At 33.8% G+C, this 20,682-nt stretch overlaps 2 protein-coding genes across 2 annotated transcripts; one reads left to right on the forward strand and one right to left on the reverse strand.

The window, feature by feature from the left end:
* Positions 1-4,002: 4,002 nt before the first annotated feature.
* LOC139870834 (MACPF domain-containing protein NSL1) lies at positions 4,003-7,593 on the forward strand. Its single transcript, XM_071858606.1, has 6 exons — positions 4,003-4,618; positions 4,855-5,093; positions 5,283-5,568; positions 5,829-6,012; positions 6,105-6,271; positions 6,754-7,593. Exons 1-6 carry the CDS (start codon positions 4,328-4,330, stop codon positions 7,438-7,440), a joined length of 1,854 nt encoding a protein of 617 aa, XP_071714707.1. The 5' UTR covers positions 4,003-4,327; the 3' UTR covers positions 7,441-7,593.
* A 375-nt stretch (positions 7,594-7,968) lies between these two features.
* Positions 7,969-10,993, reverse strand: LOC139870841 (pentatricopeptide repeat-containing protein At4g14850-like). Its single transcript, XM_071858612.1, has one exon. It carries the CDS (start codon positions 10,991-10,993, stop codon positions 8,189-8,191), a length of 2,805 nt encoding a protein of 934 aa, XP_071714713.1. The 3' UTR covers positions 7,969-8,188.
* Between the last annotated feature and the right edge of the window lie 9,689 nt (positions 10,994-20,682).

Raw genomic sequence — 20,682 nt, forward strand, 5'->3', positions numbered from 1 at the left:
AGATAATTTCCGTAGATAGATCTCAATCAAAATGAGTTCGTTATGTAATGTCAAATACTCAAATTATTTAGCTAACTTTACAGCTGCCAACAACCCACTGTTCGATGAGTTCCTTTTCCTTTAAAGAAATAGCTGTCTATAAACCATTATCCTTAAATAGTGATCAATGAAGATAGTTATTGGGTGTAGTCCTCATCTTTGAAGTATAATTCAATAATACTTTACTTTTGCTAATTAAATTTTTATTTTTTTTCTTTTACGTTGTTGTTCAATCTTATCAATATGGAAGATACTCAGGATTAGTCAGAAAATCAGTCAAAATTGCTCAAATATTGGAAAATCAGTCAAAACTTGTAAGAAACTCGGTTTACTCAAGAAATCAGTCAAAATCGCTAAAAACTCGGTCAAAATCGGTAAAGATCTTGGTCAACATTCGGGTACTCCCCGAGTTTCCGAGTACTCCCTAAAAAGTCCTGACCGAGTACTCCTCGAGTAAAGATTTTTGCAACCTCAAATGTTGGTATTCACAATCTTATATGTATATTTGATTTCAGTTTTTATTTTATTTTTTTCATACTTACTGTTGTGTAGTATGCTGAGCAATCAGTCACTGTCAAAGCACATGGGAGTCTTCCTTCATTATATTTTTTTATCAAAATATTCAGATATTTAGATTGTGTTTTGCACTTTATCTTCCATTAGTGATGGTAATATCAACGCATTGATTGATGAAACTTTGTTGGTGTATAGCATGTTTTGTCACTCACGGGCCATATTGATCAAATTAAAAGGGTGTATTATTATTACAAAAGACTTTAATTGGCTTAGTTGCAAATGAATCAAATGGGTTAAATGGGTTAGAAATGAATTAAATTTGGTTTTGAATGTTTATAATCCTGTGAATTAGGCCCTGCACCCAAGCTGCCTAACCCACTCATTTTGTAACCTCCATGTTTTTTTACGGGGTATAATTCAACTTTATGAATATGATTTTCAGTAATATTAATATATATTAATATAATCTAGAGCTAAAAGTTACGTAGGTTGGTTAAAGAGAAAAATTGTTGAATTATGTTCTGAAATTTCAATTTCAGATAATGGAACTGGGAAGGAGGTGGCGAGCAGGAATTGTAGCTGTAAAACTTTTGGTAGGAACAAATATATTCAAAAGAGCTTTGGATTATCCAGCAAATAAGATAGCCAAAACAGTTCGCGTCAAATATAGTGTTGAGATAGAAAAGGTACGCAGTAAGCAAATTGTAAACTAACTTTGTTACTAATGTTGAGAGTAATTTATATTGTCATGTTTAGATTGTTTTATTTTATTTAAGGTATAATTTGTTGTGTTTTGTCATTGGTTAGGGTTGTACATTGGTTCTATTTGGTTATGTTAATTACAATGCATTTAAGGTATGTGTGCGGATAGACTGAGGTATGGTTACAATGCCGAAAGAAATCAATATGAAGACCTAATAGTTGATGGTATTACACACGCAGTAAAGGTAGTGAGATGTTGCAAAGACATTTTATACTTCTAATGCTGTTGTGATTGACATGGATGGAACATTGCCTGAAATTATGAGGCTAACAAAGCAGACACGACAGCCAAAGCCAGTGCCAATTTCAGGTAATTATTCAACTAATCGATCCTCAAACCTATAAGTGTGAAACTATTCGTGTTACTGTATTTTTTTCAGTTATGTTAACACCTTAACATATTTTTACAATCATCAAAATGATCAGTCCTTTTGGTTTCTAATATTTGGTTTGATCAGTCCAAAACACCAAATTTCCAAGCTTGATTATATAATTATTGTTTATTAACTAAGTGCGACCAATAAACTTTTACTTAGTCAACTTGAGCCAGATTTTCATCTTAAGCAGTCATGAGAGTCATGTGTAACTTGGTATACATTATAAGTTATACCTAAAATTTGAAATATAACCAATATATATAACTTATATCTATTTAATTGTGTTTAGATGTTGTTGGGCAAGTCGTAGAACTGAAATACTTGCATGTCGATAGTGACAAAAGACAGCCTCTAAAATCTATTGTGTTTGCTCTTCAAGATCTATAGTATGTGTGAATAAAATGAATACACATATAAAAAAAGAAAATCTTTTACTTTTATCATAATCATAATATGTAGTATTTACAAATCACAATTACTCATCTAACATCTATCAAGTATATCTTCCCTTCAATAGCAGTGGTAACAGGATTAAATATTCGCTTTTGTCAAAATTGACAACACAAGACTATACTACAACTCATATAGGCCAGTTTGCTCCAAATATTTGCTTGCTGAACAACTGCTTGATTCGTCATTGGCAAGGTACAATTTTATTAAATGTTGTTTAAAATATTTTTTATAGCCTTCATGCCAATGGTGGAGGAGAAATTGTTGATGATTTGAATGAAGAGGACAATGATGCAGTTGGTATTGTTGATTTCAATGACCAAGTAAATGACTCTCCGTTTACATTTTTTTTTCTTTATTTAGTTATTTACTCTGAATTCCGTTTCAGAATGTAGTGGTATCAATTATATTTATGGATTTCAATAAGTGTTTGACTTGCTATTCACGAACTTCAAATGGCATTCACTTAATCATACACATGTTTAGACAAAACCAGATTTTAAATAGAGGTATATAGTTTATACACATTCATATGCACAAATATAAAGGCAGACGGACCTGTGGTGGCATGCACGGTTGTCATCAAACCTTCAGCAATACCAAACTCCTCATGAACCACCTGTACAACATTGTGTAAAAAATCTATTGATATGGATCTATTGCTCTATTTAGTAAACCTATAAAAATTTAAGATTGCTAAATGTAAAAGAAATAAAAAATAATATGGAGTAATGGAGTACCTTGGCCAAATGAGGTAAGCTGTTAGTGCTGCAACTTGTGTTGATGGTTCCTTTAAACATTGATGCAATATAGACCCATATATAACAGTCCATATACAATTAAATACATCTCAAGTAATCCATTTTTCAAGTAATGCAACTTAACATAATATATACATTAATTAATGAGAATATCGATTATATAGTAGAGGACAACACAGCAACGTAAGATATTCAAATAAATTAAATCATTTTACTTACTTTTACTTCATAATCAACCGTAACACTAATTATTCCCAAATTATTAATATAGTCTTGAAGAAATTGTTGGAGGAGGTTTTTTTTTTAGTTTTGAATGTGAGAAACAATGATGCAAATGTTTTCGTTGATGATGTGAATGATATACATGTTTGAGAAAACCAAGGAAGTCGTCTGATTTCCGTTTACAATAATTTTTATCATATTTTGTTTTTATTATAATCACATGCTTATGTTATTCAAATAAGTTTATCTATATCGTTTTTAATTACCGTTTATCGGTTATCTCGGATGCTATTCATTTCATTGATATGCATCTGAATTTAGTTTATTTTGGATGATATTCTTTTATTTACATTTGAATTTCATTTTCAAATAAAGGTTGTAGTGCCTTTTTTCATATGTCTATCTTTGTTTACTGATCGTTTGAACATTACCATACATCGAGTATCTTTAGAATACTATATTTATCTCCACCATTTGCTTCTACTTCATCATTTGCATACATTTGTATCTTAGAGAAATTTTTATCAAATTTAATTTTGGACGATCATCTTTAATTAATTACATTTGCACATTTTATGTCGACCTGTAATTTTTACGGGTATTAAGCTAGTAATTTTCAAAGTAGAAGAATTTCTTTAATAACTTTTATAGGCACTATATGTTTTCCTAAAAAGTCCTAAATGCACTTGTTAATACCACTTGTTACATCATTTACGTGCATTTGTTAGATTTTCACAACCAAAAGTCCAAAATCATGGAAACAATGGGGAAGTACCTTCCGTTGATTGTTTCAAACTCCAAAAAGGCAAAAACTCATCAAAGTCCACAGTTTTCATTACCTTTTATAATTGCCACGTGGCACCAACCCACAACACGCATTCAGCCTGCCATTGTTCACCATTTCCATTCACATTGTCCAAAGTTTGACATACCCCACCATAACCAACCAACTAAGCAAAGATATCAAATCCCTACATACCATTTTCCTTCAAAAAAATTCAACAATCCTACTGTCAAAGTTTCTTGTAAACAACTGAAGCTATTTTGTCAAAAACCCTAATCTTTTTTTCAAATCAAGATTCAAACCTTTTCAATTCACACAGTCTTCTAAAACCCTCATATTTTTAACCAAAATTCATCAAGTTTTAATTTTTATCAAACACCCATCACTAATTTATACTGAATTCAAAAACCCAGAAGATGAATTTTACAAATAACATGTCTTTATACAAGACGAATTATTTGGATCCTCAATCAGCGGCGGAAAAGGCGGTTTCTGTAATTGGGTATGGGTATGATCTCACGTGTGATATCCGGTTAGCCGGATGTAAACCCGGTCCATCCGGTTCACCTCTGATTGAACTCGATGGAACCCTAACTAAAGATCTGGTGGTCCCCGGCGGTGTCGTAGTTTCAAATGTTTCTGCGTCGATTAAGTGCGATAAAGGTGATCGCACAAGGTTCCATTCAGATGTTCTTTCTTTTAATCATGTAAGTCAAAGTCAAATCCTAAATTTACAATTTTGACTTTCTAATTCAACGTTCAAAGCTAGTAATAATGTGAGCCTTGTAATCATTAGTGATATGATATGTGTATGGTTATGAATTGTATGACTTGAATCAATTCTACAAGTTTTAAAATGTTGAATTTTATAGCTAAGGGTTGACTTTAAAAGTCAATGAGAAGATGATAGTACTCACATATGATATGTATATGCGTTTATCAGATGTCGGAACAATTTAATCAAGACTTAGCGTTATCTGGTAAGATACCTTCGGGGCTCTTCAATTCGATGTTCGGTTATAAAGGTTGTTGGCAAAAAGACGCGCCTAGTACAAAAAATCTAGCATTTGATGGTTGGTTTATTACATTATACAACATTGAGTTAGCGAAAGCACAAATTACGTTATCGGATAAGGTGAAACAAGAAGTGCCTGCTTCATGGGATCCTACTGCTCTTGCTGAGTATGACCTTTTACTTTTACTACAAAAAAATTGTATTCGAATGTTTATTAAAGATTATGTAGCTAAAATGGCATGAAAATGTTCAAAAATCATACTAATGTAAGAAAGATCATTGTCTATGACGATAATGTGGTCACATAGTTGGTAAATTTGCGTGATATACAAAATTTAAGACATTTTTTTTCTTAGGTTTATCGATAAATATGGTACTCATATTGTCGTGGGTGTAAAGATGGGTGGTAAGGATGTAATTTACCTAAAGCAGCTGCAAAGTTCAAATCTTGAGCCAGCAGAAGTACAGAATTTGTTAAAGCAATTAGCAGATGATGAATTGTCCGAAAATTTATCTGAAGCTTCTGTTTCGGGCTCTGATAAATCTTCGAAACAAAAGGATGAACGGTCTGTAGCTTGGGATCTCCCTCCAATGCTTGCGAATTCTTTAAGACCGTCCGTTATTTCCCGATCAAAAAATGACGTAAGTTCCTAGTTCTATAACCGACATGTCTTGTTGTCTTGATACATATTCTGTTATTCTTTTTTTCTTTTTTTTAAAAAGATTTTTCTAACAACAGCCCTAGGGGCTGTTCGTTAATATACTTATAATACTTATACATAGCGGTTATGTTGACTTTTAATTGACGGTTATTTAAAATTTACAAGACTTTTAAGATCATTAACGACAGCTGTCGTTAAAAAAAAATAATTCTAACCTCTTGGCTTTTAACTTTTTTTTAGGATTTACTAAGCCTTCACGTTCGCCGGGGAGGCATTGATAAAGGTCAAAGTCATAAAAGTTGGCTTTCATCTGTATCACATGCGCCTAATGTCATTTCTATGTCGTTTGTTCCGATTGTTGCACTTTTAAGTGGTGTTCGTGGTAGCGGATTTTTGAGCCATGCGATCAATCTTTACCTTCGATGTGAGTATGCAAATGTAATGTTGATTCTTGAAAAAGTAGAGGGGATTTTTTAGAATATGTTTATATATCATGACTTGCTTTGTTTGTTGTAGATAAACCACCAATTGAGGAACTTGACCAATTCCTAGAGTTTCAGTTGCCGCGACAGTGGGCCCCTGCATACGGTGATCTTCCACTCGCTCCTCGACACAAGAGAAATCCTTCCCCGTCACTTCAGTTCACCTTTTTAGGTCCTCGTCTGTATGTTAATACCGTTAAGGTAACATCTTGCCTATTTTCATGAGTAGCGACCCGTTTACATATAAACGGGTCATTTTGGGTTGTGTTTTATGATTTATCTCTAGAGGGTAAAACAGGTTAAGCTAAGCTATATGATGTTACTAAATTGGAAATGAGTAAAATGTGTTTTCAAGTGCATGATAACTCCTAAATCAATTTATACTGAAAATGTGGATTGTTATTGTCTTATGGTATGTTTGATAAGACATTAAGCGCTGAATGATTCAAAATTTAAATGATTTAAAGGTTCTGATAGAAGCAAAGGTTTTGATTGAAACAAAGGTTATGATTCCATAATCATATTTACCACATTGATCAACGGACAGAAAATCTTTTCTGTGGGCCAGCCCCATCCGAAATGACATGTTTGCTTTCAACCTTGTAATACAATGAAACAGTTACTGAATTAGGATTATACTATATACAGTAGCTATCAGAGGTATTGAAGGTGTGTATTTACAGGTTGATTCAGAGAATAGGCCAGTAACTGGAGTTCGATTATACTTGGAAGGACGTAAGAGTGATCGACTAGCCATCCATCTACAACACCTATCTTCGGTTCCTAAGATGCTTGAACTCAATGACGATTTCGGTTACAAACCTAACGACGAGCCAATTGGAAAAGGCTATCTCGAGCCTGTCAAATGGAGCATATTCTCTCACGTATGCACGGTCCCAGTTGAGTACAACGAGACTCATATCGATGACTCAGCATCTATAGTCACAAAAGCATGGTTTGAAGTCAAAGGAGTTGGTATGAAAAAAGTTCTTTTCCTTCGTTTAGGTTACTCGATGGTCGGATCTGGAAAGATCCGACGGTCAGAATGGGACGGGCCATCTATGCATTCTCGTAAATCGGGAATAATGTCAACGCTAATGAGTACACCTTTTAGTGTGGGCCTTGCTACACCTGAGCAGAGGCCTGTTAAGGTGGAACTCAATTCCGCTGTTTATCCCGATGGCCCCCCTTTACGAGCACCAAAAATGTCGAATTTTGTTGACACGAAGGAAATGGTGCGGGGACCCGAAGACCCGCCGGGTTATTGGGTCGTCACAGGCGCAAAGTTATGTGTCGAGAACGGTAGAATTAGAGTAAAAGTTAAGTATTCTTTGTTGACAATAATGTCAGAGGACTCGATGTTTATGTGAAAAAAAAGTGTAAAGCAGTTTGGATTTAGGTCATTGGAGTATTATTAATCATATTTTGTACATGGTACATTGCCATTTTTGTACATTTTTATATCAGTTATTGATTATAGAGATTCAAATTATATTATAGAGATTCAAATTGTACATTTTATATCAGTTATTGTACATATCTTTTTTGTTTAACTTGTATGTTTGTTTCCCTTTTTTTGGTGTTGACTAGGCTAGTCTCTGTTTCTTGTTGTATTGCTTTGTACGTTATTGGCCTTCGGATGCATTTATTTATATTATTGTATTTTTCCTAAAAAAAAAAAAGAAATTTATCTTTATTCACCGGTAGCCATTTGTGCCCCCACGTTTGACACCGAGTGTTTGACCAAAAAGAAACAGAGTGAGTCGATTACACGATTGTTGAAATACTTGGCAAAAAGAAGATTTTGTCGCGAAATTTACCTGTTGCCCGACTTATCTTACTCGCCCATTTTGCAACCTTCAACTCCTTGCAGTTTCTGATGTCATTTAGATGTCATTTATCATTATGCACAATTAACTGCAAGTGAAACATCACACGATAAAAAAGAAAGGGAACTTGTGACGCTTTAATTAATCAACAACTCACTGAGGTCTACATTCTCAAGCAAACTTGCTGAAATCTACATCAGTTGTACTCTATTTGATCTGCGGATCTAACTATTTTAAATTTCTGTTTTTCGCCGAAAATAATAATAATAATTTCATCATGAGTTTTTGTTCACCAATAATCACCGCAAGAACAAGATCCATCTCTGAAATGATGGAACCTGTTAATGTCTCTGATAATTATCTCTCTTTCAACAACTTTACTAACAAATTTCAAAAACGTATGGCAATCAACGCAAACTCTAATGTTCTTTTTAACCCTAATCGGAGCTTTTGAAGGCGTTACAATAAGTCCAAACGCAACCGCAAGTTTCTCACTATGATACGACAAAAGAACCTCCTTTTCGCTTTTCGTCACATTATGAAGATCAATTTCCAAAACAGGAACATACCCTTCTTTACCAACTAATTCCATTAATTCCTCAAGTTTCGCATATATTTCATCGCTCATCGAATTACTTCGATCTCCAACTATAAACGTGTACACCTTATCTTTAACCTCGATCCAACTCATACCGGGCTCCTTTTTCACCTTACAATCTTTCATTAACCTTCTTACGTCAGCAACATTGTCCCATAAACCAGCCGAAGCGTATATATTCGCAAGAAGAACATGTGTTCCCGATTTCTCGGGTTCAATAAGCATCAACTCACGTGCACAACGTTGACCAAGGTCAACGTTTTTATGAGTTTTCGAAGCACCAAGAAGTGCACCCCAAACAGAAGCGTTCGGTTCAAACGGCATCTTATTTACAAGGTCCATCGCTTCGTTTAATTTCCCATTGCGGCCAAGAATATCAATCATGCAAGCGTAATGCTCGTGTGTTGGTTTAATTCCATATAAATCTTCCATTGATTCAAAGTATCTTGTAGCTTGAGACACTAGTCCAGCGTGGTTACACGCACATAACACACTAACTAATGTCACGTTATTAGGGGTAAAACCATCTTTTAACATATCATCAAATAATATAAGGGCTTCTTTACCATGTCCATGTTGAGCAAGTCCACCAATCATAGCTGACCACGACACAATACTCTTTTCACAAACCTCGAAAAACGCACGCTTTGCATCAACAATGCTTCCACATTTAGCGTACATGTTGACTAAAGAATTAGCAGTAAAAACGTCGGATAAAAGTCCAAACTTTAACGTATGTACATGGATCTGCTTACCTTGTTCGTAAGCAGATAAATTAGCCGAGGTATTCAAAAGAGAACTACATATAAATGGATCCGGTTTAAGGTCCAAATCTTGCAATTTTAAGTAAATCTTTATAGCTTCTTCACCTTGTCCTGCTTGAGCGTACGCGGATATCAAAGATGTAAAACTCGCCAAGTCATCAACCGGTGATTCGTTGAAAACCATTGTTGCCTTTTCTACATGACCACATTTTGCATAAGAATCAATCAGACTATTTACCACAAACGGGTCGTTTTGGAAACCTGATTTTAAACATAGTCCATGAATTTGTTCGCTAACGTTAACTACCTGTAAACTAGCTGAAATGTTAAGAATCGCAAGTAAAGTGGTCTCGTTAAATTCTATTCCATCTTTAAGTTTCTCTTTAAAAAGCAATAAACCTTCAATTTCACCCCCCGTTTGTGCGTATCCATTTAACAAAGCGTTTAACGCACTTAACTCGTTTTCTGGCATCATATCGTATACCCTTCTAGCATCTTTCATATCACCACATTTTGAATATATTTCTATAATCCCACAACATAGATATGGATCCAATTCTATATCCGACTTAATCAAAACTGTATGAAACTGTTGACCTAAATCGTGTAGACCTAACCCAGAACAAGCTTTAAGGACACTAGAAAACGTGAACATATTTGGTGTTAAACCTGATTTTCTCATCTTTACCATTAAATCCAACGCAATATCATTGTACTCATGAGAAACACATCCAGAAATTAGAGCGTTCCATGAAACAATATCGGGTTTAGCAATGTGATCAAAGACCGTTTTAGCGTCTTCAAATTCACCAACTTTTGAGTACATATCGACAAGTGCATTGCACGAAAACGGGTCAGAACTGTACCCGTGTTTCATCAAATACCCATGAATTTTCCTCCCTTGCTTTACATCACCTAAACCTGCGCACGCTTTGATTATCGTAGATAAACTATACTCATCCGGCCTTACTCCATGAGAAAGCATATCACGAAACAAATCAATCGCTTCTTTAAAGAACTCACCTTTTGTGTAACAAGAGACCAGTGCGTTCCAAGAAACTATATTCCGCTCAGGAATCTGATCAAAAAGTTTTCTCGAATCCAAAATCTCATCACATTTAGCATACAAATCCACCAAAGTATTTGCCACATAAACATCCGATTCAAAACCGGTTAATACCACAATTCCATGTATTTGTTTCCCTCTAATGATATCCTTTTTCGCCGCGCAGGCTTTAAGCACACTAGGAAACGTATACTCGTTACACCTTATACCCAATGAGTGCATCTCTTTAAAGGCCGTAACAGCCTCTATATTAAATCCATTCAACACGTACCCGGATATCAAAGCAGACCAACCAACCAAATCTGGCTCAGGACTTTCATCGAGCACCTTGCGTGCATACCCAAACACCCGACATTTTGAATACAAATTGATCAAATGATTCCTATGTTTCGGATCATTTTCAAGCCCAAGTTTAACTAAATGGGTATGGATCTGTAGTCCTGGATTAAGAGACTTGGTTTGACAGCACTGGGATAAAAGTTTTGAATATGAAATCGAGCCGGGTGTCCATCCGACATCATGGGTTACGGTTAAAGTGGTCCGGTTTTGTGGGTTTTCGGTGATTATGGCGAGAGCTTGGATGGATTTAGAGAAGATGGTTGGTTTATGGAAATCAAAATGTGGTTGAAGGGAATTTTGGAGGGAAAATAATCGCCGGGTAGACATGGGTCGGATCCATATAAGTTAACGGTAATGTTAACAGGTGATATGTGTTGAAAGAAATTACATCAGTTTTTGTTATAATCAGTTTTAGACCCTTTGACTTTTAACAACATTAAGTTGAGTCGTTTTATTAGTTTGAAAAGGATTTAGGTTATCGGGTCACTCCCTATCGTAACTAAACTATTCATCCTCTTAACCTTCCACATCAGCGCCACATCAACACCAATATCCTATAACTAACTCATAACTAAACACTCCCTATCATGGCTAAAACAATACTCCTCTTAATATATAACGTACAAGCAATAAAGCATCAAGTCCAACAATAAAAAGCCACCGGGATCCACAATTCCTATAACTAACTAAACACATCCGTTAAATCCATGGTGAGTGCGGATAACTAATGCGAGTAACTAAACCGTGCCTATGGTTCATTACGAGTAATGAGCGGGTAATGACGGATAACTAACCCATAGGGAGTGGTTTCATTATCGTTAACATATATATATATATATATATATATATATATATATATATATATATATATATATATATATATATATATATATATATATATATATATATGGTAGAGATCAAGAGATAAGGAGTAAAATAGAGATAACGGGATAAGTAAATATATCACACATCTGAAAAGCTTGAAAAAACACGCGGAGGGGTAATTTTGTCATTTGATAATAGTTTAAGTAAAACAAAATATAAACAAATAATACGCACAGGAGGATCTATGGTTCATCCAAATATTCATTCAATAAATCAACGTTTACTGCTTGAGAGAAATTAGGGTTTGAAACTAAAATTTGAATTGCTAAATATCTTCAAGAACATCGATCAAAAGCAGAATATTCATCACTAGAAAATGAATTAATTTCAGCTGAAAAATTAAAGAAAGATTCATCTTGCGAGCGACAATTTAGTTCATTCAGGTAACTAACTTCAATGTTACAGTTATCTTTTAATTACTACTGGTATTCGTATGTTTACCATAATTATTTTTTCATTAGGTTTTTGAATTCAGTAGCTATATATAAAAATGGTGCTATTGATTCACCTGATATCCCAATCAATTTCATTATCATCACTCTTATTGGTTATTACAAAAATTGTATATTGTATCTATTTTCACTTGTTTTTCATTCATCATTCACAATCACATTTATATTTTATTTTGATGATGAATCTGAGAGTATCCTGGAAGTATTTAAGGTCAGTGGGATCCAGCTTATTTCACTTAAATTAAGTTTCAGAATCAAAAAACATAATTTGAGATCAAAGTAAGTCATTTTTCACATATATTATGTTTATTTTGATGCACACAAAGTGTTTTATGAAATTCTTGAATGAATTTTGATTACTAACCCTAAACTCTTGTTTGCTTGTTTTATATAGGTCATTGTTATGTGTTTCAAACCAATCGAAAAGCTGGAGAGCAATTGTCCACGATTTGTTTCGTGAGCCGACATTGTTTCCTTGGCAGCCAGAGATGTCTTTTCCTTCCAAGTAACACGAAGTTATTAAGTGTTTGTTTAATTTAGGTGATGATTATGCATCTAAAATAAATTTAGGAAACAACTAGAACTAGTCTTAAGATTGGAATGCCAAACTAGACTTAAGATTGTGATGTCAAACAGATTATCCCTTTTTCAACTTAATTTGACATTTTTTTTTTATTTCCATTTCACGTTGACTTCTATTTTTTATTAGCATTCAACATTTTGTATCTCTTCTTTACAAAGCTAGGTTTTGATTATATGATGTATGTGTTGCCCACGATTTAAATCTGACGTCCTTCTATTTCTTTGGGTTTATTTTAGATGGAAACATGTGTGAATAAGGGAGGATTTCAACTAGATTTTCCGTTAGTGCCTGTGACAATCGTTTTTCATATGTGTCATTGCTATATGTCCTTCTACGTGGAAATGAAATAATACATGTGTTAGAGGAGTTGGGTTATCAGTAGTTTAAATAGGTTTGGGTCAACAGAGATCTTTTATGGTATGGGTCACGAGGACCTAAAACACTTTTTGTGTAACATTACCAAATCTTTCAATATATTAGTTAGTGTGTCTAGTATTATCACAAAACTACATTAATAAACTGTCTTGTTATATATACACACAGGAATATTAAAGTATGTGATGAAGTCGATAACTTGATATGCTTCTTCGAATAACATATATGTAAACAGTATTGTGCGATGTACGTTATTAGCATTCATCATTTTGTATCTCTTCTTTGTAAAGCTAGGTTTTAGTTATATGATGAATGTTATTAATGATTTACATATATGATGAATGTGCTGTTAATTTTTTACATATATGATAAATGTGCTTTTAATAAACTACTTACATGATTTTTTTTTATACAAGTGATGCTCTGATAGTATAGTATGATACGTTTTTGGAAAAAATGGTGCAAAGAGCAAATTGCCACTCTTCACATTCACGACAAAAAGTTAAAGCAACTTAGTAAATTGTGTAGTTGTTTAGAGAAATTGATGTCTAGATTATGAATAAAACAAAATTAGTATAAACACAGAATATTGAAATATTTGTGTAAATCAATGATATAACATGGTTTTCGGTAGTGAAGTTACAATACCATGTGATGATAGATATTCATCAATCTTGCTGTTAAATTAGTGAATGTAGTGGTGGATAGTGAATGCTAATTATGCTTTTTAAATTAGCTAGTAAATGTATTATTAGTTTGTGTTGCTGCTAAGATAACGAATTGAATATGATAATTAAAAATGTTGCATGATGAATGTCATATGTACTGAGATACTGAAATTAGATAGTGTATGTATTATAAAATTGTGTATGTATATGATGAATGTATTATAAGACTTTGTAGGCGACAAGTGCAGACTTCCTCAAGGCCTTCAAGATCTATAACAAGCAGCCTAACCCATGTGGTTAGTCGAGGTTAGATGTCTTATTTTTTTGCTCCACAAATATTGATTTTTTAGTTCCATAATATAAATATATATGGGAACTTCAATTATATATTAATTATAAGAGAAGAAAGCCCGAGAAACTATACAAAAGACAACTCGTTTGAATGTAGAACAAAGTTGATGCACTTATCATGGCATTCCAGTGAAAACTCCATTTATAGCGCCGTTGAAAATAGCTTGCACTTAGCATGGCATAAAACAACTTTTTACCCCACGAAGAAATTGTGGGATTATAGAACACTAGTTGGCTTTCTTATATCAATCACTAAAAGCTCTCACCAAACTCGGTGCCAATGTTAAAAAAATAATGTTATAATCCAAAAAAAAAAAAAGTATCTAAAAGCTACAAGATGTTAGCTAGTGATGCATTTTATTTGCTTTCCATTCTAAAATGTTCGTCTTATTTGTCATATCCTTCCAACTTTCTACGTATTCAGTTATTTACTTTTTCGTTGAAGTTTCTTTTTGTTGATGCTATACATCAAAATTAAATGGACTTCATGGTTGATTTAAAGCTTGCTGTTTTTGACCAAAAGCTTGCTGTTTTTGACCTGAAAGTTGTAGTTTTGACCCATACATTGCAGTTTTTGACCCGTATGCTTGCTGTTTTTACCAAAAGCTTACTGAATTTTTCCCAAAGCTTGTTGTTTTTGACCAAAAGCTTGCTGTGTTTGACCAAAAGCTTGTTGTTTTAGACCTGAAGGTTGCTGTTTTAACCCGAACCTTAGTGTTTTTGACCCAAAGCTTGCTGTTTTGACCCGAAACTTACTGTTTTTGACCTGAAGATTGGTGTTTTGACCCGAAGATTACTGTTTTTGACCTGAAGATTGCTGTTTTGACCCGAAGCTTATTATTTTTGACTTGAAGCTTGCTGTTTTGACCCGAAGCTTACCGTGTTGTTTATTACCCGTAAGTTGTTATTATTTTACCCGAAAGCTGTTATTTTTGTCCCATAACTTCTTGTTTTTAACTTGTATACATACAAAGGAGCAGCTAAATGGAGAAACAAATCATTTCCGCATTACAAAGATTTATGCATTGTGTTTGGAAATGATAGAGCTAAGGGGGATAGAGTTCGTGATGTTATCGAGATGGAGAACGAGGCAAATGTAGAAGAACAAGCTGAACATACAGAAGGAAGCCATGATACCAATACCACTAACACTTCAACTATATAAGGTGAAGAAGTTTCAAGTGGTCAAACCAAAAAAAGGAAAAGGACTGATTCAATTGTGGAAGGAATCATTAGTGCAGCTGCCTCACTTGAAAAAGACCTTCTAACATCGTGAGATATGATGAGTCAATCTTTAAATGCTGAATGGGATTTACAAGAACAAACTTCCATGTTATCATTCATCGGAAAAATAGTTACATCTAGATGAATAGCAATCAGATGAATAATAACTTTATAGGATGTTTATACGTTTGTATTTCTTTTTAAGACAAATGTTGTCATTCATCGAAAGAATGTTACCATTCGTTGAATGTATATTATCATTTGACGTCAAATGAATTTTATCGTTCGTCGTCGAATGTATTTTATCGTTCATCATCAAATGTATGTTATCGTTCGTTGAATGTATGTTATCATTCGTCGAATGTATGTTATCTTTCATCAAAATGTATGTTATCATTTGGCGTCACATGTATGTTATCGTTCGTCAAATGTTTGTTACCGTTCGTCAAATGTATTTTATTATTCGTCGAATGTATGTTATCGTTCGTCGAATGTATGTTACCGTTCGTCGAATGTATGTTACCGGTTCGTCGAATGTATGTTGCCGTTCGTCGAATGTATGTTACCGTTCGCCGAATGTATGTTACCGTTCGCGGAATATATGTTACCGTTTGTTGAATGTATGTTATCGTTCTTCGAATGTATGTTATCATTCGTGGAATGTGTGTTACTATTCATCGAATGTATGTTACCTTTCGTCAAATTTATGTTTTCGTCTTCATATGTATGTTATCCTTCATCCAAGGTATGTTATCATTCCTCTTCAAATGTATGTTATCGTTCGTCAAAACGAATAATTAACTAAATCAATCAACCGACTAAAAAGACCTCATATGTATGTTGCTCAGAAATGCAACTTTGACTATGACACTAACTATAAGAAATTAGAACAAAACACTAACTATATGAATCAACGTGTGTAAGCACCTAATAATTAAAACACAAATCATAATGGAACTAATAAGAAATTAGAATAAAACACTAACGATATAAATTAACACAATTGAAAAACAATTATCATTCATCATTTCATCATTATGATAGTGAAAAATAAAAAATGCAACATACATTAAACAACAAAAAACTGAAGAAATATGCATCATAATAATGTAATTCCTATATATCTGTTGTAGCCTAAGTAATAATACAAGTTTTGAAGCAGTTGGAACTCTTCTTAGCCAAGCTCTCACTTCGCTTTTCTCTTTGCTCCTTCAACCTACTCGTAAGAAGATTCTGTTATGCAGTCGCCTCTGACTTTGACCTTTGCAATTCTCTTCTTCTTGTGAGCAATTCTAGCCCTCTTCCTTTGTTGGGTCAACGGTGTTACCAACCTTTGGATCTCGAGAGCAAAGTGAACAATAAGTACTTCCACACTACACTTTCAAGCAGAAACTTGATGACCACTTTTGAAGAAGGCCTAATCATGACCTCTCTTTCCCCTCTTCTCGGCATTGTACATGCTCTTGAGAGCATCATTTGAAACGCTAACCCCCACCATCCTCACAAAATCAAGATGCTGCAATAACATAACACAAAAATCTAATAGACAATTTCAAAGACATAACAATTTTAGGTTACAACCTAAACTACCTATTTGTTAAAAACAAGCTACTGACCTATATTGTACAACACCTAATTATAACAAATTCATTACGGAGTATTATTTAATATTCTAATTCCAAACATTAGAAAATATTTTCAAAAGTTAATTTTACTAAAGACTTGTGCCCTTCTATTTCTTAAACAAACACTTCAATTATTTTTGTCTGGAAAAAATCATAAAAACTTAATACAAACTAAAACAATAGACTTAATCAATCAAATTCTCCTATGTTATCATCAGCTAAGATGCATCAGCTACTTACATAATTCAGTTAACAAGCATAAAAACACACATTCAAAATAAGAATATGGGTGAGTGTGTTTGCATAGAGCCACAAACTAACTTATCAAGCATGATCAAAACAAATCCTAAAATTAAATATATTCTGAGATCAAAATTTGCCACGTAGACAAAACAGCTCTAAAATCAGCTAAAAACACAAAAGTAGCAGTACAAAATTAGTTGAGAAAACGATCGTAATACCTACAAATCACTTATTCTAGTCAAAATCTAATAGCATTGCTTACAAAACCATCAATCGTTTAAACAATTATAATATTGAAATAAAAATCAATAATCTACAAATGTTTTAGAGCTGAATGTAAGAATCACTAAACAATTTATACAAAATTAGGGTTATACGTGTAAGCGAAAAACGGCAGCGGCGATTGTAGTGAGTGAGGATAGGATACAAAGTGTTAAAATGAATCATTAAGCAAAAAGAACATAATGCTGAATCATTAACCATCAAGAATAAAACCATATATAGGCAACGAAATAGGAATCGAAAAATCTATATTATATCTTAGTGATGCATCATGTTGGATGATATATACTCAATCTAGATCCAGATGTTTGACAACATCAGAGACTGACCTGCAACATCTACTAAGCAACCAAATTTCAGCATCCAATATCAAATTTGCTCATTAGTATTTACTAAAACTTCAATTAATGAATGCAGCAGTTTAGTACTCCTAAAATCGTATTGAAAACTTAAAGGCCTTCAAGATCTATACAAGCATCCTTTCATAAACACATATATAATCGCATACCACAATTATTAGTAACCTTAAATAAGTGAGAATAAAAACTTAAAGGCGCAAAGCAACAAAATGAAGGAAAACCAAACACAAAATTACGAACAATGAACACCTCGGTTACCTTAAAGCAGCCTCCAATAACCAAAAATGAGAAATTGAATTAATAAAAACTTAAAGGCGCAAAGCAACAAAATGAAGGAAAACCAAACACAAAACACCGAACAATGAACACCTCAGTTACCTTAAAGCAGAGCCTCAAATAACCAAAAAATGAGAAATTGAATTATAGCCTGGATGATATGGATTTAGCATCCATGCTATAATTTCATGACACCACAAAAATGAGAAATTGAATTAAGAAAAACCTATAAACAGCTGGTAGAACCAGGAGACCGATCAATATACGCATTCCAATGTTGATCTTTCAAGACCGGGTCTTTGTAGCATATCTCATCACACGAGCTCAAATCTGAATATTGTTAAATCAAACAAGGCCCAGAATAATGAAAACTATTGCACAATATGGAAAGGCTTAGAGATATAATAATAGTAGAATTCATTTGCTTATGAATGGGTCAAATACTTCAACTGGGTCAGATACCAAATGATACCTAAAAAGGTAATGGGTAACTAGGTCAAAAGTCACCTGAAGTGCATTTTTACTCCATACAACCCCATAATTCGATCGCTTTAGTCAATAAACTAGAATATTAAACTAGCATTATTAACTAGAAATTTAGATGGGTCTACCCATTTACTAATATTACATGACTCAAAAAATAAGATATCATTTCGAGAAGCTGACCTCTGTTTCATGATTTCAATATTACATGACTCAAAAAATAAGATATCCAACAGTATTGATCATGAGCATTATGTTATCTTTCACTAATACAAAACTCAACAAAAGAACAAAAATGTGAAGTGTACAAAATAAAATTAATAACCAGATAAGATAACAGACAGTAAATGTATCTTTGCATTCATCATAAACTGATTAATAAACCTTTCGTAACTATCATCACATACTAGAGACGGAACTCATATGATCAGTCGAATCTGCAGACTTTAAACTTTAGCAGCTCAAAACTCAACTAATTTCTATGCTGTCAATAGGCTGAATATCAAGATTTCACAATTTTAGTACCCATGAAAAACCTCAATGAGTTTAGTACCCATGTTCTATCAGTTCTTTTTTATAACTAATTCATGATGTATAAAAACACAAAACTAAAATTAAGAAATGGGTTAATAATACTTACTTGAAACATCTTTATGAACATTTACGTGGCTGTAATTGTGCATCGGAACTAGTACACATAGTGAATCTGAAAATATGAACAAAAACCCTAGAATTGATAATTTCCTATTCAAAACCTGTATAAATTGAAATCGTATGTAGATTTCATGATGTATGAGTAATCCGAATTAGTAACGAATTGAAATTGAGAGAATCAATTGCTTAATCGAAAATTGAAAACGAATTGAAATTGAAATCGATATCGAAATCGTATGTAGGTGTGTACCTGATTCATTGATGGAGCGAGCATGAAGGAATTGATCTGATATCATTAAAATGAAAAATGACCAATATACCCTGTCACTATATACAAGATGGATCGCAGGAACACCGAAAGAATGTGCACAACTAGATGGTAACGCCTGATGAAAGGATGGATGATTGCTTATCTACTTATCTCAAAATAGTATAAGCTTAGCGCGGGATCTCTTGTCCCTATATATATATATATATATATATATATATATATATATCATCGGCAAAAATCAAGCACCAAGGGATACTCCCTTGTATCCTTTGAGACAGGTCGTCTAAGACTAAAGCGAAAAGAAAAGGGTTAAGAGCAGATCCTTGATGTAAACCTACTTCTACTGGGAAATACTCTGTGTATCCTACTGTCGTCCGAACGCGAGTTTTCGCCCCCTGGTACATGTCCATAATAGCTCTTATATACCTACTTGGGATACCTCTACCATTAAGGATCTTCCAAATCAACTCTCGTGGGACACTATCATAAGCTTTTTCCAAGTCTAAGAAAGCCATGTGTAGGTTCTTTTGTTTCTCTCTATACTTCTCCATAAGACTTCTAATAATGTGAATTGCCTCCATCGAGGAGCGTCCTGGCATGAACCCAAATTGATTCTCTGACACCTTTGTCTCACGTCTAAGCCCTGGAACAAAATGGACTTCGGATTAGTAGACTTAAATCGGAGTATCTTAGATGCGACTACGGGAGGATCGAAGATCACAATGATACTGTGGATATTCGTATTGGGGATCAGGTCTTACATCCACAGAATTCCTTTAGATACTTAGGATCAATGCTACACAAATTGGGAAGGATAGATGAGGATGTGTCTCACCGTATAAGAGTAGGATGGCTGAAGTGGAGAGCTGCGAAAAGGGTTTTGTGCGACAAGAAGATACCCCTTGAATTGAAGGGGAAATTCTTCAAGGTAGCGATTAGACCGGCCATGTTGTACGGATCAGAGTGTTGACCAATGACGAAGGCCCAAGAGAGGAGGATGGAGGTGGCAGAAATGAGGATGCTTAGGTGGACATGTGGTAAGACCATGTTAGACATGATACCTAACGGAATTTTTAGAAAGAACTTAAAAGTTGGGAATATTGTAATGACCCGCACTTTTTCGATCGTTCTATACTTATAAGATTAATATTTACATAAATTAAACCTTACCAACATGATAAGAAATCCAAATTGTTGAGACTTATGTTTTTGAAATGAGTTTTACACAACGTTTGACCGTCTAGTTTGACCGATGATATCACGAACTATATAACATATGATAATT

The sequence above is a fragment of the Rutidosis leptorrhynchoides genome, chromosome 1 (genome assembly GCF_046630445.1).
Source record: "Rutidosis leptorrhynchoides isolate AG116_Rl617_1_P2 chromosome 1, CSIRO_AGI_Rlap_v1, whole genome shotgun sequence".
Lineage (NCBI taxonomy): Eukaryota > Viridiplantae > Streptophyta > Magnoliopsida > Asterales > Asteraceae > Rutidosis > Rutidosis leptorrhynchoides.

Excerpts from the sequence above, each read along its gene's own strand:
- LOC139870834 (XM_071858606.1), top strand. The coding sequence starts at position 4,328 with ATGAATTTTACAAATAACATGTCTTTATACAAGACGAATTATTTGGAT. Across the intron at positions 5,094-5,282 it reads GATCCTACTGCTCTTGCTGA|GTTTATCGATAAATATGGTA; the intron begins GTATGACCTTTT and ends TTTTTTTCTTAG. Across the intron at positions 6,272-6,753 it reads TGTATGTTAATACCGTTAAG|GTTGATTCAGAGAATAGGCC; the intron begins GTAACATCTTGC and ends GTGTATTTACAG.
- LOC139870841 (XM_071858612.1), bottom strand. The coding sequence starts at position 10,993 with ATGTCTACCCGGCGATTATTTTCCCTCCAAAATTCCCTTCAACCACAT.